General features: G+C 41.9%; 4 protein-coding genes across 4 annotated transcripts in view; 2 read left to right on the plus strand and 2 right to left on the minus strand.

The window, feature by feature from the left end:
- Positions 1-2,030: 2,030 nt before the first annotated feature.
- pi4k2a (phosphatidylinositol 4-kinase type 2 alpha) lies at positions 2,031-8,476 on the minus strand. The gene is made up of 9 exons (XM_020635918.3): positions 7,963-8,476; positions 6,225-6,425; positions 6,005-6,136; positions 5,207-5,360; positions 5,041-5,102; positions 4,850-4,949; positions 4,444-4,577; positions 3,366-3,425; positions 2,031-3,240 (listed from the first exon to the last, which is right to left on the minus strand). The coding sequence occupies exons 1-9, from the start codon at positions 8,299-8,301 to the stop codon at positions 3,079-3,081; spliced, it is 1,344 nt and encodes a 447-aa protein (XP_020491574.1). The 5' UTR covers positions 8,302-8,476; the 3' UTR covers positions 2,031-3,078.
- Positions 8,477-10,179: 1,703 nt separating this feature from the next.
- Positions 10,180-14,115, plus strand: pgam1b (phosphoglycerate mutase 1b). Its single transcript, XM_020635920.2, has 4 exons — positions 10,180-10,570; positions 12,458-12,732; positions 12,844-13,024; positions 13,420-14,115. Exons 1-4 carry the CDS (start codon positions 10,432-10,434, stop codon positions 13,587-13,589), a joined length of 765 nt encoding a protein of 254 aa, XP_020491576.2. The 5' UTR covers positions 10,180-10,431; the 3' UTR covers positions 13,590-14,115.
- Positions 14,116-14,672: 557 nt separating this feature from the next.
- Positions 14,673-18,929, plus strand: exosc1 (exosome component 1). Its single transcript, XM_020635893.2, has 8 exons — positions 14,673-14,755; positions 15,807-15,922; positions 16,185-16,259; positions 16,371-16,459; positions 16,720-16,753; positions 16,876-16,926; positions 17,228-17,312; positions 17,750-18,929. The coding sequence occupies exons 1-8, from the start codon at positions 14,728-14,730 to the stop codon at positions 17,854-17,856; spliced, it is 585 nt and encodes a 194-aa protein (XP_020491549.1). The 5' UTR covers positions 14,673-14,727; the 3' UTR covers positions 17,857-18,929.
- Positions 18,930-19,522: 593 nt separating this feature from the next.
- The window catches only part of knop1 (lysine-rich nucleolar protein 1), a 5,030-nt gene continuing 1,955 nt past the window's right edge, over positions 19,523-22,597 (minus strand). The window contains exons 4-7 of the mRNA XM_020635910.3: positions 22,453-22,597; positions 22,291-22,362; positions 21,509-21,577; positions 19,523-20,019 (exon numbers count right to left, since the gene is read on the minus strand). The exon at positions 22,453-22,597 is cut by the window's right edge and continues 1,028 nt beyond it. Of these exons, the coding sequence (XP_020491566.2) occupies positions 19,714-20,019; positions 21,509-21,577; positions 22,291-22,362; positions 22,453-22,597 (592 nt within the window). The 3' untranslated portion in view covers positions 19,523-19,713. The remainder of the gene's footprint in view (positions 20,020-21,508; positions 21,578-22,290; positions 22,363-22,452) is intronic.

Raw genomic sequence — 22,597 nt, forward strand, 5'->3', positions numbered from 1 at the left:
TCTGGCATGCTAAAGTGCTTCAAAGGACAATAATATCAAGCTTCACAAATCTTTATATCTGTTGTTAAAATATGTTCTTTCTTTTACCCCAGAAAATAAAGACTACCTGTGACATTTGTTTTTTCAATCCTAGTTGTAAATATCCCACCTTGAACTGGCAATATGAAAAGATCTACTTGGTACTCTCATCTGTTGCCCAACGTCTAGCCCACTTTCTTGACAACAGCAACTCAGGTAACATTCAAGTGCAACTTATCCCATCTCAGCATTCACATTGCCTTTTCTAACGTGTGTAGAATGTGATCATTTCAACCCTCTGCTGACCTCTTTCAGAGACGCATACCAAGCCAAGGTTTATAGGGACAGAAGAGCTTTCCATTCATGTGCGTATTACAAATCAACCATTGTCTTATGGGTATGTATGACAACAGTGTAAGAGGCTCTTGTCTGGTTCCTCTTTGTCAGTGTGGGTTTGCAAAATTGCCACGACATAGAGGAATGATTTAGCATGAATAGACAACTTGTATAACTTCTGTTATCTTCTTCTGCTAACATGCACTCAGGTTGGATCCCACCATACAGAAATACAAGTGAACGCTAGTGGTTAACTTTGTCTGCTGTTTGGTGGGATGGGTTATGTGCTATGGGCTTTCAGAAATTCTTAGCTCTCTGTAAAGGTCTGCCTTCTACAAATGGAAATAATACTGATAAGGACTGTCAGACTGAACCCACAACAGAAAAAGTTCTGGACATACAATCCCATTGACAATCATCATCTGACAAGGATATATGCCTCTGGGAATGGATGCAAATTTATCAGAAATTACAGTGGTTAGTGTTAAACCACTTCCAGCAGAGTTTTGTTTGGCGTTCATATCTGCAATGTAAAAGTCGTCACTTCTTGGTTTCCCAAAAGAGCGACCATTGATCTGTTTCTCGTGAGTCTTGGTTCAAATGTAGATAATAGTTACACAGAGGCTTCACTCAGGCTTACTTCAGCTGTAAGAGCCGGAAAAGACACACCTTTTCTTCCAATCAACGTCTTAAGTTTGACAAAATTCAACATCAAGAACAAGATCTTTAAAAAGTAAAAATTCTGGTCTGTCACCAGGAGGAAAGACAACTTTTAACTTTTTGTTTTTTTTGAATGGAGGTCGGAACAATCTTTCTGATGTGTTTCAGGTAGTCATGGAATCTAAATGCTGATTGGCTTTGCAACACAGTCGCTCAAGTTGAAACGTTTGATCAATGTTTGATTGTTAGCTACACGTTATTACATCTGTCAATAAAGACAAATCAAGCATCAGAATACCACCAACAGGAGTCTTTTTTTCTGCTTGTGCTCTCCATAAAGACAGTTTTTTCCCTGTAAACACCAAAGCCTGCTTATATTACAAACATCAACAAGAACTCTTTCCAATGCTGAAAATCCAGATGCATGAATACAGCTTCTACACTTTTGTAGAATCTATCAAAAGAAAATACTGGAGATAAAACCAGAAAAGGAGCTGGTAGAGGTGCAGGGAACTACAGTCAGAAACATTGACTGGTGGCTCATCATCACCTAAATAGACTTCATTCACATAAATAAGTGTTTGATCTATTCTTATGAAATATTTATTATAGCAGCTTTAGACATAAGTTGACTGTTAGCATGTTATTAGAGGTGGGAAAATAGATTTATCTTCTGAGATTTTAAATAGATTCATAACTTCCAAAAATGTATTTTTCTTTTTTTGGCTAATCTGTCACTCCCTGCTAAGTGCTAATGCTAGCTCTTTAACTCAGTAGAATGACAAATGGAGAAAGTCAGCCAGTCTCACAGATGACTGGAGTAGATCCTGAAGTATGAAACATGAATCCAGAAACGTTTTGAATGTAAAATAAATTCTCAATCGAAATCGAATTGAGTCGTGAGACACCCAAAGATTCGCGGCCCTACATGTTATTGTTAGCATGTTGCTCTAAATTGCGTCATTGTACTCAACATTTCTGACGGTAAACTTTCCTCATTTACAAACGCACAAGTATTCTGTATTAATGTAATGTTTTAATTATAATCTATCATTAAATATTACATACATATTATACAGTGCATTGCCACAATACATTTCATGTCAGTTCAGTACAGCAGGAAGCTACTTTGTTGTTTATTTCGGTTGTACTCCACGAGCCAGAAAATTAACTGAAATCAAGATGGCCGAGAAAAACAGGAGCGTGTGGGCCGGGGGACCTCGGACCCCTCCTCTGTCTGCTATCAGATGAATTTTTTTATCTTCTTCACCTGTCGTTTAACTCATCAGAGGAAGAAGGGAAATGGCCTCAGCTTAACAAACGGCTTGTTTCTTTTTCTCTAAGTGTCACTACTATCCATCTTCACCCTGTGGACTCGTAGATCTTTAGCTGAACAGTTAGGAGGAGTCCACAAATCATGTGTTCATCAAGTTCATCAGTATCTTCATCCACAAAGCCTGAACACAATCAACACGTTGCTTATTTAAAAAAAAAAAAAGAAGCAATGCTGATCCTCAGTAGTGGCACTGCCCAGGTTTGTTTAACTGCACAGGAGAGAATATGTAGGCAAATGTTAAAAGGCAGAGAGGTATGAAGAAGCAAAACAAAGCATGGAATGCAAACACCTCCCGTCCAAAAACAAAGTGTGAGAGGCTTCTGTGTGAGCAAACCGTACGTGCACCCCAGGAGTCCAAAAGAAAAGTCTGACCTCTCACTGAAACTTTTCTCTCTCTCTCTCTCTCTCTTGCAGAAAAGTTCAGAAACTTCATCTTCAGCTGTGTGTTCTTTGTTGACATCCACAAAAGGCACGGAGCCAAACAGAGAAGATTTATATATATGTTCTTCCTCTTTTGGCCTCATCTCTCCACCCAATAACTCAATCTCTGGAACCAAAATATCCAAAAAGGGACGGGTGATGAATTATTTCCGTATTAGGGACAGTCACCTGTGCTCTCATTCTGATTCTGTCCTTTCTTCCTTCGGCACATGGACACCCCATCACTTCTTTCTCCTTGCTCCTGCATCGCGCTGCTGTTCCTCCTCTTCCTCTTCACAGTGGTGTTCCTACCACCAGGTGAAGAAGGGTCTTCTGCTCTGGAAACTCTGTGTGTAAGACTCACTGTTGGCTCTCTGAGGCGCTCTGGCTGTTTCCACGATTACTGGGGGCATCTGGACCAACTGCAGGGGGGTTTTAGCATCTTTCAGGGCTTGGCACAAGTTCAGGATCTTTTGGAAAAGAAAACGAGGAATAAAAACTTTAACTTTAAGACAACTTTTCATTTTAAATGTTTGAAAAAGAAGTTATTATTTCCCCATTACATGTCTCTATTTGAAGAGAAGAGAAAACTCACCTGCCCTCTCATTACGGCTACTTGTTTGTGAAACTGTCCTCTGTCGAAACCAGGATCTTTCTGTAAGACACAGTGAATCATAGAAATATGAAATGTTTAAAGCCACCGAGTGAGGTCTAGTCCACACATAGGCAGGTATTTGTTTTAATGGTTTGTCTCCTCCGATTGAAAAAAGAATCCCTTCCATACACAAGTTCTCAAAAACATCTTCGTCCATATGAAAACTCAAAACGCACTGTTACATCTGTCATGAACATGCCAAGTCAAAAACGATGTCCCTCTGTAATGACCATTTCAATTACAAAGTTGCCCGTTCATGCGCCTCTGCTCGTCAACATAGTGGGAGAGCAACTTAGTCATGTATGTGTGAGCATGTAAAAAGTCCAGTTAGCAACGTTATTACCAGCGCCAGTTTGGTTACGTCTGCCATCGCACTCATCCTAGGGAAACACTAGTGACAGCATTGCACAATGACCACCACAAGTTTTCAAAAATGCCCGTCTACGTGTGGACTAGGCCTGAGTCATCCCCTCTCACATTGTGCATTTTCACACGTTTCTGCATCCTTTTCTCACATTTCCATTGCTGGCACTATCACTAAGGATGTGCACGATTGATCTTTGTAATGATTTAACGTTGTCACCCTCGCTAATATGGACCAGCGTTACTGGTCAGATAAACTAATGAGTGTTATTTTTTATTAATATAAGCCCACATTGTGCGTTAAATGTTGTGTCTTAGCTCTAATGCATCAGTAGCTTTGGTTAACGTGGCTGATCTCCTGCCGGGATGTAAACCTGTACAGTGAAGGGATGGCATCTCATAGGCTCAGCACATAACTGGCATCTAACCACTCGCTCAGAGGAATGTGAAACACATTCAGCACAGGCATGAGGTCAAAGTCAAAGTCAATCAGTACTTGATTTCACTGTTTTCTAAATGTTTTCTCACCCGTTGACTAATCAACTAGCTTGAATTTAAATGTATGTTAATTAACAGGGAAATTAGTTACTTGGAACATCCCTATGTTATTTCCACTTTAATCTCCATAAAACACACAATCAGAGTTCGGCCATACCTTGAATAATTCATACAAGTCCTCCTCCAGGTCTTTGATGAAGTTGGGGTCGGAGAGTTTGGGCAGCACCAGCTCTCGGATTTCTTGGGAGAAAGGGACTTTGGCCTGGGAGAGCCACGCCCAGTAGAACGGATCTGGTGATGGGACAACGAAACTGAGGCTCAATTATCAAGTACAAAACTTAAAATGACATGAAAAGTTAACAATAAGGACAGCTCATCATCATATATGATTGAGTTCAAGCATGAAAATACATATAACGACATGTATCCAGTAGACAGATTCATATTTAAGATGCTGCCGCAGCTTTTACTGGACACACAGTTTTAAAAGCGATACACTGTTTCCTGAAAGCTTGCAGAGACTGAGCAGTGATTGGTCAAAAAATGACAATGTAGGTGCTCACAGGCTCTCCAGGAGTCGGGGTGCTTGAGGGGGAAGGCGAGGCCGTTGTCGATAGCTGCCAGCTTGATGATGGGATCCTTTACGACCACCCAGTCTGAGTCCTACAAAGATTAATAAACACATAAGAAATGAAACCATGTTCAGCCAATGTTTTAAAACATCAACCTCATTCCTGTGTCTGTGTGTCTTTACTCTGTTCCCCACTGGATCCATTGGACAGTCGTACTTCAGCAACCAGTTGTCATTCCCCCGATCTAGAGCACCATGAAGAAAAAAAAAAAAAAAAAGAAGAGTTTAACACAATTATTCAATTCAGACCAGAGTTACATCGTTTGCACTAAGCAGGGAGACTGCATGCCTGTGTTTCTGATGATGTAATCGAGGACGACGAGTCGCTCAAACTGCAGCTGAAGCTGGCGGTTGGTGTTTTCAGGAAGAGGCTCTGCTTCAAACCTCCGCAGCCAGAAATCAGCATCTTTGTATCCGTCAACGAAGAGCTGGAAGGAACCGACCTGGAGGAAAGAGCAGCAGAACACAGTCTTTATCTTAGACACAGTTCAGGTTTAATCTGCATATTGAGCTCACTTGAGAGTATCTAAGAGAAAAATGCTCCGTTTCAAATTTGCCCTCCTTATGACATCACAGTGGGATTCTGGTAAAAAATAAATCTCCTCCCCTCCCCTGATATCTCCACCCATGGACTCCACCCCCAGCCTTTAGCAAAACCTCTGCGCAGGTCGGCCGTTTTTATTCTCGTTACAGAGGAGTGATGTCTACGGGGAAAACTCGGGGGGGGGGGGGGGGGGGGGGTCATTGCATTTAAAGAGACACACACACCAAAACGGAGCGTTCTGAGAGAGCTGGTTTATACAGGGTCACAAACCTCCTCTGGTGCTTGATTCATGTTATATTTTGACCAAAGCACAGCACAGATGTTTCATTTAAAAGGTAGAAAAGGGGTTTAATATGTCCTCTTTAATGCAATCATCAGTGTAATACAATTCATGTCCACATCACATCGACAAAGGAGACACATTTCTATCTCTAGTTCTATAATCTCACACTATTCTGTTTTTAGCTCATTGTCTTCCTCACATTTCTCTTTTAGCACCTTGAAACCCTGTTTTAAAAAGAAAATTGATTTTTATAACATTACCTTTGGTGGCAGTCCGATCCTGTGGAAGCGCTGGCCCACTTTAGGCACCTTCTCCAGGGCGAGCCTCTTACCTCTGGACTTCACCCGGTCTATGGCACTGTAGTTGAATGTTTCACTCGCCAGGTACACCACCTGGAGGACAATAGATTGATTTAATGAGGGCCGAGTTTGGTTTTGTACTCATGGATGACGTTGAACTAGCATTGAGTGTTGCTCATACTTTGGTCCTGGGAACGATGTTCAGCTCCAGTTTCTGATCGACCAGGCTGGCGCCGGCCTCAGAGAGGTAACCCTGGTTCAACACCAAGCAGTCGCGTCCGAAACAGCAGGGACAACAAAGTTTCTGGAGCCACTTGGTCCACTTTGGGTTGAGCTGGCCGTAGGGCTCTTCATTCTTAGGTTTGAACACGCCGATGATTTTCTGTGAAAGGACGCAGAGGGGAGAAGAATGGCTTAGTTGAGTGAAAATTATATGATTCAACCTAAATATTCTCATTAAGGAAAGACACGCATGTCTTAAAGTTACATATTTAACAGAAGGAAAGTATCACTGCTAACACACGCTAAACCAAATCAGTCAAAGGTGGCTATAAAAGAAGAACTACTATCCGTCTGTACGCTTAAAGGGGAAGAGTGTCTGTTAAGATAGAGATATCATTTTGTCGCCATGTGACTTTAAAGTAGTATACAGAAAATCACATGTTGCGTTACGCCAGTTTGACACAACGCCCTCACTCACTCACTCACACACACACACACACACACACACACACACACACACATACCGATTACAACATGAAACTTGGTCATTGAAGAGAATTATACACTCACAGAGAAGTAGCACATGACCACTAAGCACACTGGTGACTAACTAAAGAAAGGTGAAGCTGTGTGTGTGTGAGTGTGTGTGTGTGTGTGTGGGGGGGAGCTAATAATAACCACACACACACTAAAAACCTAATTTCTATTACTTTAATGTTGCTGTCAAATGTCCACAAAGGCTGACACTTTCTTACTTAAAACAGACTCACAAAGTAAGAAGAGATATTTGGGAGGAAGCAGTAAGCAAGCTCAAAGACACACTTCCTTTTTAAAAAAAATTTTTGAAAAAAATGCACTGAACACAACTCACACAGTGTCGAGGCGCATTAAAATGAGCGTGTCTGTAGCTTGATGGTTGGCTCTGAACTGATCAAAGTTTGCTGCTTTAATCTGACATGTTTAGGGGGATGTTGTGGCTCACACAGACATGCTCCATGTGCAGACTCTTTGATTCTGAAATGTGAAGCTCTTGCCAAAGTAAAAATGATAACAGCAAGAGATCGCAGCACATTTGATTGGCTTTTTTCAGACTTTGCTCTTTGCTCAGACTCACACGACGTGCTGACACAATGACTGACACCTTTCTTATCGGTGACCCGGTTACTTGACGTCACATTGACAGCTGGGCAGACTACCTGCTCAGCATGAGGGTCTGACTAGATCATCAACTTGCCAGCACAGCTCCGTCAAAGTGATGAGAAAAGCATTTCAGGGGTGGGGGAGCTTGATCGAGAGATTAAAAGAAAGAGCAAAAAGTAAATATTATATTCATGAGGATGTCGTTTTAAAGACATGCATTACATTTAGTAACATAAAACCGTGCGGTGATAGTTATGTACAGCTGATATGTTTGTTTTTGATTGACAGGAGGACCAAACACGATTTTTTTTTTTCACTTTGGAGATCAATGAAGTTTCGTGATTTATTCGTTTTCTTTTCTAAAATGTGGTTATAAATATGTTATAAGCCTGAAAATGTAAGTTCATGTGGTGTTTGAGTGCCTAATAACCTATTTGCTAAGTCATCTCAGGCTTCTTTGCACAGGCCTGAACTCGAATAGACACACACTGTAAATAAAAAGGTCCAGGAGTAAATGCGACACTACAGGACTTTTAGCAGTCAGCAGGTCCTCTTACCCCCCGGGAGTCTTTGACAAAGTAGCTTCCACTGGAGCCCTGGTAGATCCTCTCTGGGTAGATCCCTTCTTCTATGGCCCTCTCGGCCTTTCGGATGATCTCTCTGAACTCGGGATCCTCCGGGAACTCGTTCTTGTGAGGCTCCCGCGGCGAGCTGCCACGATCCCGATCCAGAAGTGGCTGTCTCTCCCGGCTCAGCCCCGGACTGCCTGCGGGGATACGGACCACCGAGCCCGGCGTGCTTCCAAACGCGCCCCGGGGGCTGGTGGGCTCTGTGGGACAGTAGCTGAATTCACCTGAGTCCCGCAGCGGAGAGACAAGCGGACTCGTCTCGTCCATTGTGTCGTCTGTGGGTGAGGAGGGATGTTAACCCCTTGATAATATAAGGAGGTAGAGAAAATAGGGCGATATTAAGAGGGGTAAAGAAAGTGGGACGGTTGTTTTGTTGGCTAACACTGACGTCGGCTAACAAGGAAACACAGGAGGGAAGAAGTCAGATGACTGTCAGCTTCCGGGAAGAGGCGGCACCCGGGTGAGTGTTTTGTTCTGGAACCAATCAGCGTTCAAACAATCCTTTCTTGCAACTCAATCCGTAGCGCTGATTGGACACAGATGTCCCGCCCACGGAAGACATATGAACCAATGAATGAACTCTATATAAAAAACAGTTGAATCCTTTACTTGCAGTTTTAAGATGGTAAACAAGATGATAACAAAAACAGGCTTCAAATCAAAATTCAAAACTTTACCAACTTAATTTTACAAACATAATCAATAAATGACCAGATCATGTCATGTGACCAGGTAATATTAGGGGACTTCTTTTGTCAGCAAGACACAGTCCACTCATGCTTCTTCTATTTTACACTCTTTAAAAAATGTTTGACATTTCACTTTCAAAATGACAGAAGTTGGTCTCCTCGGTTCCCAAAATGCTTACAAAGTGTTGTTAAAAGAAAAAGGATTCATCAAAACGGTAAAAATGAACTTTAAAAAAGCCACTCATCTGGTCTCTCATGTTACTGTTCAACAACACCAAGTTTGTTTTCATATTTGAGCCTATTTTTATTTCAAGTTGAAGCCGAAGTATAAAGGTATTATTATTATTTTCTGTGTCTGATTCCAGTCAAAGGTTAAAGTCTGTAGTTCTGTCTTCATCTTGTCCTGTTTGTTGGAGAAAGTTTGGTAAATTTTTATCATCTGTTACCTTTTGAACTTCACAGCATGACTTGTATCATATACAAATGGACAATGTACCTCAGTCCCTCCCAATGTAAGAATAAAGCTGAAATGACCCTGTGACAGGCGCTGACACATTGTGAATTTGGCTGGAAGAGCCGTGGTATTTATGTTGAAAACAAAGATTTTACGTACCGATAAAGCGTCAACGATTCCTCAGCTTGGTAGCCGACAGTCCACAGAGGAACAGATTCTTGTGTCGATATTGAAGCAGACACTCAAACGGTTATGGAAGTTCAATGACTCTTGTCTTGGTTGTTTTTCCTCACAATTTCTGCTGTACTCTGCTAATCCAGTACACACAGCGCCACAGGAGCAGCATTCGTCAAAAGAGCTGTCAATCATGGCGTTCTATAAGTCTACTATAGCATCAATTAATAAGAGAAACTTCTCAGAAAAAAACAAGACTTTTACACAAAATGGTGTGATGAAATGACATCACGAAATCTATTTCGAGACAAATGTTGACCTGCAATCTTGATTTTACAGTTCGACCCATGTCCCATCTGTTAACATGGTGGAGGCGGGGAGTATAACCTTTACTGCAGCCAGTCAGCAGAGGGAGCTGTAAATCTTTTGGCTTCACTTAAGGCGATATATTTTGCTGTCCATTCTTTATACAGTTTATGGTATTTATGTATATGTATGTCTATTATTGTTATTTTTTTATATATTCAGGAGATGATAATCAATATGACTACAGGACAGATTGTGGTTACAATCCATCTAAGAAAGTAAATTCATACATTTGTGCTTTTTTTTTTTTTTTTTTGTGATTTGTACATGAAGATGGGTGAACCCGTATTCCACCATTGTGATCATTCCTGATTCTTAGTGAATGAAAAAGGCAGTTGTTGCTGTGTGATGTGCTGACGCTCTGAGCCTGCAGGATGCACTGCTGGCTGTGCGGACGTGCCGCTGTGCGCATCCTCCTGCCTCCCTCCTCCTCCAGCGCTCACAGCTCGCTCTCTGATTGGTGGAAACCAGCAGGAAGAGAGCACGGGTGGTGAAATCTGTCAAGTTCGGACAGACCATTTCCAACTCCACAAACCTTCTGCTGCCTCACACCTTTCCTCCAGATCAACAAAAATACTGCGCCATCTTCTTCGCAGCCGTATTTCTCTTTGCGGCGAAATCCGGACGAATCTGCGAACGTTGCTTCCTCATTTTAGGAAGACACGCTTACTCCAAGTTTCCCGGAAATACAGCGCAGAGGGCATTGGTGTGAGGATGGCTGCGTACAAGCTCGTCCTGATCCGCCATGGAGAGAGCTGCTGGAACCAGGAGAACCGATTCTGCGGCTGGTTCGACGCAGACCTGAGTGAGACCGGGGAGCAGGAGGCGAAGAGAGGAGGACAGGCTCTGAAAGGTACCACACAATGTCCCATTGTCTAATCAGGCTTTCTCTCGGTCATTGGATTAAGCCTCTGCAAGTCAGTGCTTATGCAACTGCAAGGAACAGGTAGTCGGCCTACTGCGACATCCGAGCAGCCAGCAGCAGGAAGACAGACAGAGAGAGAGAGAGAGAGAGAACAGGGATGAATGTGATTCAATCAAAGTCTTTATTTGGCTTAAGGCCTCCCTTGGGTCATTAGTGGCCGTGACATTGTAGGAGAATTTGGATGCAGCCAATGGTTTGATAAGTTTGGCATGGATCAAACATGTTTTCCCCTGCCAGCCCATTATGTCCCACTCAGCAGTCCACTCACTGCTGTGGTGTGAAGTTGTGCTTACATCAGCCATCTCCTGTACAGAAAATAGAGAGACATTCTGTTTTGTACAACACGACGTAAAAAAAACGATTTCCTTTCCTCTGAAAAAAAGCTTAGAATCAAAACGGGAATAGTTTGGGGAAGTCGTGAGGTATCATTCAGACAGATATCCATCACATGGCATTATATTAAAGCTCCAGTGGGGAGTATTTAACTGCGATTAATACTGACGCCTGTACATGACCTTCAAAACTCGACCAGACTATCAGAGATGAGGTTGATTATTTCTATGTCTTTTATTTTTAAAGTAGAAAACCTCAGCAACAGGGTAGGTGTCAGATGAAATGGTTAGCTGCATGCTGTAGTAACAGCCTTTCTCCATTTTTTTCACAGCAAAGATAACAATGAGTGATGTTCTTTTTTAAAAAATCAGGAAACACTTCTTACACATGCACAGGACCAGAACAGGGGTCGCCAAAATAGACAAAAAACTGGAGCTTTAAGCTGATGCTTTTATCCCAACTAACTTACAGTAAGTGTTTTTCAAAACCAAAAAAAATGTACGTCAGCTTCATATCCATACAGACTTCACTGGTATGAAGGGATCCTTCACAAAGGCTCCGGTCCTGTTCTCACATGCTACTTTAATTCTTTTAAAAATGCAGGTGTTTTTTTCATCACAGAACATGTTAGTACATGGAAGAGATTAAAATAGGTACTCAGGTGCTTGAAGAAGAAATCAGTTTCAGAAAATACAATAGTTTAAATTGATTACACAAAAAGTGATCAGAACCCTATACAGCTGCAACCTCACTGCAGCAACAACAACACATCTAAAGAAGTGTCATCTGATGACATCATCAACATCAAATTAGGATCAAAACTTGTTTGAGGGATTTGGGCCTCGTGGGTTTTTGAGGGATAAAAAATGTAAATGTATCAGAGTCTGACTGATGTTGCTTAGGGAAGCGTTCCTGATCTTGTTGGGTTAAGATCAGTACAGTTTATAATCTTCTCAGTCCTCCACATTATTCACTGTGTTTCATGTAGGGCTTTCACACTTGCAGAAAACTACTGAAAACCTGATATTACCAGGAGGAGCTGTATGTGTGAAGCAGACAGCCCAATTTTTCGTAGCATGGGACCGCTACCTTCTCCGTGCACGTCATTAAACGGCTGCATAATATAGGCAAATATTCTCTGCACATATTTGTTTTACCTCGGGAGACCCCGCCCCTCCTCCTGTCTGACAGGGATATTCTCCCGCTGTGAGGTGCATATGTGAACAGCCAGGTTCAGGAGAATATTCCGGAGCGGTCCTCCTGAAATGATCTAGATATTTTCAGGAGTGTGAAAATGTTTGTTTTCTGTGACCCCAAAAAAAAGCCTCTGCAGCTACTTCCTGCAGAGCCTGCAGTCTGACAGCTGACTGAGCAAAAGCCTGTCTCATAATGTAGCAGAGGATCAAATAAAAAAACAGTCTCAAATACTGGTGAATATTCACAAGACTTTCTATCCCATGTCCTGTCTGTGACTCACTTCAGATGCTGGCTATGAATTCGATGTCTGCTACACGTCCGTCCTTAAGAGGGCCATCAGAACCCTGTGGTTTGTTCTGGACAGCATCGACCAGATGTGGCTGCCCGTCAACAGGACCTGGCGTCTCAACGAGCGCCACTACGGTGGCCTGACTGGTCTGAACAAGGCAGAAACAGCTGCCAAACATGGAGAGGCCCAGGTCAAGATCTGGAGGCGCTCCTTCGACACTCCTCCCCCACCCATGGATGAGGAGCATGACTACTATCAGAACATCAGCAAGGTGAAACTACAGCAGAACACTCTGTCACTTTTACAAAACACATATATCTTCATTTCTTTATTTTAAGCCCAAATGTCTGAAACGCTACATTCACTTTCTCTCACTCTGTAGGACCGGCGTTATAGCGACCTGACAGAGGACCAGCTTCCAAGCTGTGAAAGCCTCAAGGACACTATCGCTCGGGCTCTACCCTTCTGGGAGGCGGAGATCGTTCCTCAGATCAAAGACGGAAAGAGGGTGCTGATTGCTGCCCACGGCAACAGTCTCCGGGGCATCGTCAAGCACCTTGAGGGTAAGAGACTAAGCAGAGACTTTACTAAGGCAGAGGTTTTTAATCATTGTTCAATTCTCCAACGTTCGCATTTATTGATAACCTTAATATCATTTAAAACCAAAAACTTCCTTAACAATAGAGGTTTATTTTGCAAAACTATAGCTTCAATTATTTTTAGACTCCAGGTTTTATATAAGTATTTATTTACCTTTTCTCACACTGAACTTTGGGAGAGTGAAAGGTTTTGATTCAAGTGACTAAAACTATGTGTGACTGTGACTGTGGGATTTATAGTTCATTTGTCTTTGAATGTTTCTCTCAATTTAAAATGTGGTGTCATTATAGAGCTTAAACCAGGTTAATATTAGAGGATTATCCATTAGTTTACGCTATTTTATGTTTCTTTTTCTTAGGGATGTCAGAGGAGGCCATCATGGAGCTGAACCTGCCCACAGGGATCCCAATCGTGTACGAGCTGGACAAGAACTTGAAGCCTTTAGGACCCATGCAATTCCTGGGAGACGAGGAGACGGTCAAGAAGGCCATGGAAGCTGTGGCTGCTCAGGGCAAAGTCAAGAAATAGACCCCCCCCCCCCCCTCCCTACGCACACACACCTCCCACCTCCCCATCATGGATGGCCTAGTACAGATCACATGTGCTATTCAGTTTTCAAGTTATGTCAAGGTCATTTATTGTTCCAGTCATCCCAGAGTCGATCATACAGATACACAATGTGCACTTTTATTTTCTCAATACGCAGCCCTCACACACACAAATCCAATGTTTTTGAATTGATTTAAATCTGTCATCCTTTAAAATACAGTTCCTCATTTCGATACCAGATGCAATATGATTTGAGCACTGACCAAAATGAAAATGTACGGACCAGCCAAAAAGAAGCAAACATAGCGAACCCTGCAGAGTCATTCCAAGTATTCCCTCCTCTTTACGACCTACGTATGTGTGTAAGTCAAGCTCAGTGGGAAAAGTAGATCCTCAAAGGTATTACACTGGCTGTTGTTAAAAAGGGCACGTTTATATGTGCTGCACTGCTGATTTGTGTTCGCTGTTGCATTGTGAGAAGTAGAATAAATATTGTGAGCCATTATGTGATGAAATCTGTTTTGTGTGTCTAATGTTACTTTTCATTATGTCCTAGTGAATAATCAGGAAATAAAACTGAAATACATCTTTAAAATAAAAATGGATACAATATAGTTTCACAGTGATGCTAATAAAAAATATATTACTTGGTATTTATGATTGCAGCAATGTTCTGTTGATACTGGAGTTACCAAATTTAAAACTATTTTACCCTCTGAGAAGCATGTCTCTAAAATAACAGAGTGTAAACCAGAATTTCCCTCAGCGATTATTAAAGTATTTCGAAATCAAAAAAGAGATATTGATATGATGAATAACTTTTTCTCAACAAAAATATCTTAACAAATGCAAAATTACAAAAAAATAGAAGCACCCTTTGCTACATTTAACGTATAGAGTATATTCATAATATTTATACATTTACAATTACATTGTGTACGTTGATCTTGCCGTGAGGCTTTATCACATAACGTAAACGTGCCCATGTGTGCCTCAACAAACATGGCGGACAGAGCGGCCCTTCTAACAGTTCCGGTCTACGCGAGGCTGGCCAATCAGAATCCACTAAAGCCCTTCGTAGCGTCCAATCGGCTGAGAATCATCTCCTCTCGCGAACATGTCGCCCATGAAGCTGTGTGTTCCAGGTAAGTCCCGTAAATTTTAATCTAACTACAGTTTGGGATGAGGTTTTACTCGACTTTTTTTGCGTTTTGTCCCTTTATACTCATTATGGCTGATGTTGACGTCATCGCGTTGTCAGGAAATACAGCTAAACTGCTGTTTGACTGTAAACGGTGTGAAACGCTTAATTATTTTCATCTACCATGTGTGATTTAATTCCGCGTGGATCAGCACATTTAACATATTCATTCACAGTTTAGCTAAAATTAGTTCTACAAATTGTACTTTTTGAATGCTTGTGATGAGTAGTGGTATTTTTCGTGGTTTTTCGGATAGTATGGTATTTGTGCAGAGCTGAACTTTTACTTTCCACGGCAGGTTTCCTCTCCTGCCCTGCCCATCGCCTCAGGCACACAGCAGCATTCCTTCTCTCACTTGTTTTGACTCACCCATGTGAAATCCTCACTTTTATCATGAGGCTGGTTCTAGAAAACGTCAACTGAAATGTTACATACTTGGAATAGTTGTGAAAGTTACCTGCTGACTGTAGTAGCAATGGGTGTTGTCAGGCCATGAAGTTTACTGCGTCCTGTAAATAAATAGTTCGGCTTGAGGATGTGTAGGTTATTATAGAGTCATAATGTATCCCCTTTGATGAAGGACACTTTTGGTTTATGTTTTCATGATGAACATATTAGCTGAAGAAGAAGAAGAAGTGACTTTTATTCCTCTTGTTGTTAATTCTCTAAAGTAAATCTGTGACTAGTGCTACACCTGTATAGAGTTTTTGAGTCTCAGTGGTATTCCACCCTGTATCCTGGACAGATCAACTTGCCAGCATCCAAGCAAGCGGATTACAGCCTAAACAAGGAGGAACACCTCTTAGAAAGTGCTGTTTTCTTTGTAAAATAGACCTGATCTTTGTTTTCCTTAAATCCTCTGGTATTTATCTCACAAAGGTGGATGATCTAATTCCGATTTTGGCAGAGATTGGTTCACTTTCACAACACAAACAAACGCACAGCTATTCTCCAACACTGCCTCTGTCTTTCCCCTCCTTGTTTATCTCTCCAGGTGACAAGCTGTGCAGTGTAGAAGACTGTATTCCTGGCACAGGAGTCTACGTGCGGCACGGCTGCATATACTCCTCTCTAGCAGGCTACGTGCTCAGGAAGAACGAGGGAGAGGAGGTGAGCAGTGTGCTGGTGGGTGTGGGCAGGAGAGAGGTGGGGAAAAGCTGCAGAAGCTTTCAGGCGTGTAAGAGTACCGGAGTAAAAGAATTACGCAACGTTTGTGAATGTGCCTGAACCAAAATAGTTTGTTCAGTGTCTATGATGAAATATGCACCATGTGACAGGTCCCTCCTTCAGGCTGTTTTGGATTTGAATGGCAAAACCTGATATTTACATTTGTGACGTTTTAATACACGTGATTTTTTTTGTCTCTTTGTAGTTACCCGTGATCTCAGTGGTGAGGGAAACAGAGACGCAACTACTACCAGATGTAGGAGCGATAGTCACCTGTAAGGTATGCAACGCTATCAAGATTCTATTTTTCTACTCTCAGGTGATCTGCTTACGGCATCACTTTTATGAAGAGGGGGTTTGTCTGGAGTTTAAGTGTTCTTTGCTTTGGCAGGTTACAAGCATCAACCCCAGATTCGCAAAGGTCCACATCCTTTATGTCGGCTCCACACCGCTGAAGGACCGCTTCAGAGGGACGATAAGGTAACACCACAACAACGCTGTCTTCTAATAGTCACAAAAGCTCTATTCAGACTGCCGCAATGGGGGGACAAAGTGATCCCCCTCTGTATCGTCTTCAGAGGTAGTAACAAAGGCTAGACGGTTTCAGCAGAGCAGTGTGCAAAGACGTGACGACGGCTGAGCTTAGTAACGGCTTGATAGAGATAAAAGTAGTCTGAATAGGGATTCTGTTTTATGTCATATTTGTCCAAAATCTGAGTCTGATTCTTCTGACTCTTCAGGAAAGAAGATGTCCGTGCAACAGAGAAGGACAAGGTGTGTTCAAATTCACCAATTCAACCAGATTCTGTGTTTTTTTTCTTCTTTTTTCTGCAGTTCCTTTTTCTTTTTGATCAAAGTTGACAAGCTTAGTTTAAAACGTCTCTTTGTTGTCACAGGTGGAGACGTACAAAAGCTTCAGACCCGGGGACATCGTCTTGGCAAAAGTCGTATCCTTCAGCTGCCCTGGGGGGGGGGGGGGACCAACCTCTTTTCTAAAGTGAAACATGAAAACAGTCTTCAGCTATGGAAAACATTCAGTTCAAACATCTGCCTTCATTTAGTTTTTCTCCCCAGAATATCCAAACCTCAGAAGAACTCAGTCACGCCTCCAGAGAAGTCTGTTATCAGGATCTCTGAGGATCATTTTCATATTTCAGTTTCTTCTAAAGACAGACTACAAACATTCTGTGGATGTCCACTGAGGTGCTGATGTTTTTTTTTTTATTAACCCTTGACCTGTGATGTCAGATTTCTCTCGGAGACGTGCAGTCTAACTACCTGCTGACAACAGCAGAGAATGAGCTGGGCGTGGTGGTGGCACACAGTGAAGCAGGTAACGATCAGCACTCGTATCAAGCAGTATCTTCTTTTCTTTTTCTTTAAACATTTGACAGAAGGTGTGACAGTTTTTCTCAGATGGATAGTAAGATCCGGTTTGAACACAAGGTGGTGCAAGAGATTGTGCCCAGATAGCTGCAGGGAGTATTCACCATGAACCTGTAGGTGGTTCGTTTCACTGCGACAGCACACAGTAGTTTGCATAGAGTTATATTTATCACACATTTAATGTAGCATTCTAGTTATCTTTGACGCGAGTAGACAAACATCCATGCATTTTATTTACTCTGCTTTCCTGTGATAACGAGTCGTTTCCTCAAAATGTTCTGAAAAATGTCAGGAGTGCATGTGTGCAAACAGAGAAGAAAGAAGTGTGGTGTCTGACCCTGAAAGACAAAGAGCCTTTGACTAACCATAACTCTTGTGATCCAGGTGCTCAGATGGTTCCTATCAGCTGGTGTGAGATGCAGTGCCCACGAACGCATGCCAAGGAGTTCCGCAAAGTGGCCCGAGTGCAGCCGGAGTACTTGCAGGCATGAGAGCCTCGCAGCTTTTCTCTTCCACAAGGAACACACAGCTTCCCTTCCCTCCTGTCCCCAACTGCAGCCGAGTCGCCTCTCGACTCCGTTACAGATGTTTTGAAGAGACTGGACGACGTGCAGAATGTTGGCGACTTCTGTTTCATCTCTTAGTGTTTTTTTTGTTTTTTTTTGTCCCTCTGCACATTATGTCAGCTTTAGATCGTGCTAGCTTGGAAACACAGAAGCGGACGAAAATGCCAAATTGTCAGGACATAATCCAAGGAGCGTAGCAACTGTTGTAAAGGTGTCTTGAACTCAGAACGATGCGTGTGCCAGCAACGTTTGGCTTCAAAGTTGTCTGTACAATTGTTTTTAACCTGATTAGAACTGTTGACTTGGTTCTCACCCAGGGTGTTACAATGCAGGGATCATTATGTTGAAAAGATTAAAGCATCAGATTTTCATCTTTTAAAGAGAGGCTATTTTCACTGATGCAGGATTCACTCAGTTCTTCGTATTATGATGGATCAGGTCTCTGGAAGGATGATCGTTGGTGCACAGTGATGAGTGTATAAACACACACTTGTTGAGACCCACAGTTATGGTCATGTCAAGGAAAAATAGACATCATTCAAAAGGCAGCGAGTGTTTTCTGTCTGTAATGAGGACTGCTGCATCGTGCTTTAAAACATGTCATGTATGTGGTTGACTTTTGTTTTTTTCATACTTTGGTCTTTAATGTGATGACATTTTGATCTCTGGTTTCAGTTTCTCCGTACTCTTTTAAGGCTGTTCCAGTTTTTCGATAAGCTGAAGGACAAATATTGTCTTGAGAAGTTTGAAATGAAAATGACTGAGCGAGAGCCTGATGTTCATTCCAAATAACAGTACAGCTACTGCACAGGGAATATTGAAGTAGGTTGAGATAGTCGAATATTATGTTGTTTTTTCCAACACATTATCAAAACCAAACATATGAGCCATCAATGAGAAAGCAGAAATGTGTCCGTGTTATCTTTGATTTCTTTTTTTCATCTTCCAGCAGAGGTGATTCATGTGCAAGATTGGAATAAAAAAACCTATCAAAACCATCGATTTGATGCAAGCTCCTTCTTTTTATGTAGCACGGTAATGCTATTAATTCATTTATGAAAACTTTCAGCAGTCTTCACACACACACACACATCTGGGGAGGTTGATTTAAATCGATGTAACTTCATTCACCCTTGCTGAACACACGCTAGCTGTAAATCAAGACCAAGCAGAAACCTCTAGTGTTGAAAAATGAAGTACAAAATCCTGCAGTTCGTCAAGGATCCAAGCATGAAACGTGGACAGCCTTCATTATTGAGAAATCCCAGTCTGGCTGTATCTGACTAAAATTACTCAAAATAATAAAATCAGTAAAGTAGCCGTCATGTTCTGGACGCAGACTCGACAGCCTGTCTTGTAAACTAAGCACGATTCATCATAACATAAAGCCATTCATGTGTTGTATTACAACGTTATTTACAAGAGGTTAACATGCTCGGGTCCAGTTAGTCCTGGAGCGGTGTGAGGGCAGGGGAAAGGGGGAAATTGTGTTTGAGCACGGTACGGGACAGCTTTGCCAGAGTGTGAGTGCGCCCTAAGACCCCACTGAGGCGAGACAGGGAACTGAAATTAAATATGTTAAACAGTCCAGTTTAAAAAGATTTCAGATTTTTAATGTACATTATGTACAAATAGCATTCAAAGTCAAGTCATCGTTTATATTCAAGTTACAGAAGTAGTCCACTATGAGTTGAGTTTCCTAATGAACTTGAGCACACTTTGTGAATCCACAATTAAAACTACACAAAGAAAAGAACAGCAACATTTGTACAAATACACACTTCAATCATCAAAGCGAACGGATCTAGACGCATTGATATCAATGGCGAACTTCTTGTTGGACGGTGCGGAGAACCCGAGTCCTGAGCCCTTGTTATTAAAGTCCATTCTGCGCGATTGAGCGCGTTCAAACTGTCCCAGAAGCCCTTGCTGCAACTTTTGCTGGTCGTTTTTCCCCAGTGCCATGTTTGCTCCCCCAGTGCTCCCTGAAGCCGGCTGGAAACCCTTTTTGAAGCCTCCCATCAATCGGAGGAACTTCTGCTGCTGTTCCGAGTTGTCAAACTGTGCTGTGCTCCACTGACCGAAACCCTGAAAAACAGAGACACAGTGTAAGGGTATAATATGCAACATTTTAAACATCAATATAGAAGATATCAAATATATGGTTGAGTATTGACTATAGAGAGGGAAGTCAAAGTCCCTCTGGGCTTGTTGTTCTCAGTTCTGTGTTCACACTGACGAGACAACGCTTTATTCAGCTCGTTTCTGTTTCACTCAGATTCTCAAACATGTCTCAAATTATTTTTCATATGAACCCCTCTGTCTCCAACCGTTAGCCAATCCAGCACGTGATGGGAGAGAGAAGCCCGCCCACTCAAGGAGGCTGTAAGTAGAGGCGGAATTGCGGACAACAAAATAAATCTCATCCTGCTTTCCCTTAAAAGTCAAATGAATCAGTGACTGTCTTATTCTGTTAAAAATGTAGAAAAGACATTCTTCAGGGGTGCAGTGGTTAGTGCGCACGACACGCGTATGGAGGCTGTAGTCCTCCAAGCGGGCGACACAGTTTTGAATCCAACCTGAGGCTCCTTTCCCGCATGTCATTCCCCTCTCTCCCTTCAAGCTGATTTCCAACTCTATCCACTATCCTATCTCTCCAAAAAAACACACACATATATATATATATATATATATATATATATATACAAAAAAACATTCTTCAGCATGCTTTAATCATCTTGTCCGACACCTACTCCATGGTGACTGCTGAAGGCATCAGAACATACAATTTAGAAATAATACATCTCGTCAACGACGGGCTTGCTTGCTCTTGAAGATCTTAAAGATGCATCACTATGAATTTCAGACCGTTTCATAACCAACCAAAAACTCCCCAGAGGAGCTTTAAGGTCTGGGGTTCGATCCCCAACTCCTGCAGCCACATGTCCGATGTGTCCTCTGAGAAAAACACTTAACCCTGAATATCTCCCGCTGCTTCGTCGGCGCTGTATCTATGTGTATGAATGTATTATACTGATGGCCACTTCACATAGCAGCCTCTACATCAGTGTGTGGATGTGGTGTGAGTGGGTGGGTGTGACCTGCGGTGTGAAAGTTGCTCGGAGGAGACAGAAGACTAGAGAAGCGCTACACAAGCCCAAGTCCATGTACCATTTAACAAACTATGTTCTGATTTCACACACAGGGCTCAGTTCACTCAGCACGCCTGTGAGAACATTTGTATAATTCTCTCTGTGGCCCTGTAGGAGATTTCTGAAGTCAGAGAAAAGAACGCTGATAACATCACCAAGGCTCGATTAGAGAAAAACGGCTCAGTCTTCTAAACTTTAAATATATAGGACAAGACCTGCGTCACGATCAGAGGAAAGTTACATTTCAACAAGTTGAGTTGAATGAAGTTGCTTTTCTGGTGCATTATGGAGAATGTTTCTTTCTTAGTGTTGCCCTAAATAACCCCAGGATTTGTTATAAAGGCACTTTGGTACTCTTTGAAGGAAAAGGTAGAAGAGAGATTCGACAGTTTGAGTTTCTTTAAAAGAAAAGCAAAAATACTGACCACAGGTTTGGCTAATTTTTTAGGTTGAGACGCCTCGTCAACCTCCATTTGTAAAGCCTGTCTTCTCTCCTATGACAAAAACAGAGAACTCATTTCATGAAACTGTACAGCTCAGAAAAACACTCAAGTCATATCAAACATTTGCTTTATTTGGTCAAGAGTCTAACATCTGTTTGTAACATATGGACACTGTTTCCAGGTTTTGTGCTAAGCTATGTAAAAAATTTGATTAGTTATTGATCAATATGCTTCGATATCAATTTAATAATACATACAGACGACAGGAAAAACCAGATAACTCATCACAGTACCTTCTGATATTTGTTAAATAATTACGTGTTCATTGTTTGTATAGATTTAGAACAAACACTCACAAATGTATTTTATTGTTTATCGTTCATTATTCTTTAATAAACAAAGAATAAAACACTAAAGTACAGTATGATCTAAAGTGAACAATTGTGCCTGATCTGAATGCACAGCACCCACCGTGCCCCCAGTGGAGAGGGGTGGCATTACAACAAAACAAAATATCGATCTCAGGATTTCCCTGAATCGATATTTAATTGGGAAAATAAAAAAATGCAATGCATTGATGAATCGATATTTTTAAGCAGCCCTATTAAAAATGGTACCAGAGTTATCATCAGAGTGTTGTCATTTAAGAAAGTCAGAGAATGTGGGTATTTCACTATATGTGAGACAGCACATAAACAACAAAGGATACCACATTTCACTCAGGCTGACACAAATGAAGGAGGAATCATGAGGGCCATGTTTACCTGGTTTATGGTGACCTCGTCAGTATTTCCAGATTTCTCTGACAGAAAGACCACATCTGTTTGGGGAACCTCCTGAAACACAAACAAGGTTCAATCCTGTGGGGAAAAAAACAAAACAATACCCAAGGCCTGTTCATAACGCATCTTACAACAGATACTCACATGTTCATCTTTCACCTCTTCTTTTATTTTCTTCTTTTTCACGCTGGTTTCAACGCTCACATCCTGCGTTTCCTCCTTAACGGCGCTCTTCTTCCTTTTCCTTTTTTTGCTCGTGTCCACACTCTGCGTCTCAGCTTCTTCACAC

The sequence above is a fragment of the Labrus bergylta genome, chromosome 1 (genome assembly GCF_963930695.1).
Source record: "Labrus bergylta chromosome 1, fLabBer1.1, whole genome shotgun sequence".
Taxonomy (NCBI): Eukaryota; Metazoa; Chordata; class Actinopteri; order Labriformes; family Labridae; genus Labrus; species Labrus bergylta.

Excerpts from the sequence above, each read along its gene's own strand:
- pi4k2a (XM_020635918.3), bottom strand. The coding sequence starts at position 8,301 with ATGGACGAGACGAGTCCGCTTGTCTCTCCGCTGCGGGACTCAGGTGAA. Across the intron at positions 4,578-4,849 it reads CCCCGACTCCTGGAGAGCCT|ATCCGTTCTACTGGGCGTGG; the intron begins GTGAGCACCTAC and ends TCCCATCACCAG. Across the intron at positions 3,426-4,443 it reads ACTTGTATGAATTATTCAAG|AAAGATCCTGGTTTCGACAG; the intron begins GTATGGCCGAAC and ends TGTGTCTTACAG.
- pgam1b (XM_020635920.2), top strand. The coding sequence starts at position 10,432 with ATGGCTGCGTACAAGCTCGTCCTGATCCGCCATGGAGAGAGCTGCTGG. Across the intron at positions 10,571-12,457 it reads AGGAGGACAGGCTCTGAAAG|ATGCTGGCTATGAATTCGAT; the intron begins GTACCACACAAT and ends GACTCACTTCAG. Across the intron at positions 12,733-12,843 it reads ACTATCAGAACATCAGCAAG|GACCGGCGTTATAGCGACCT; the intron begins GTGAAACTACAG and ends CTCACTCTGTAG.
- exosc1 (XM_020635893.2), top strand. The coding sequence starts at position 14,728 with ATGTCGCCCATGAAGCTGTGTGTTCCAG. Across the intron at positions 14,756-15,806 it reads CATGAAGCTGTGTGTTCCAG|GTGACAAGCTGTGCAGTGTA; the intron begins GTAAGTCCCGTA and ends TTATCTCTCCAG. Across the intron at positions 15,923-16,184 it reads GGAAGAACGAGGGAGAGGAG|TTACCCGTGATCTCAGTGGT; the intron begins GTGAGCAGTGTG and ends GTCTCTTTGTAG.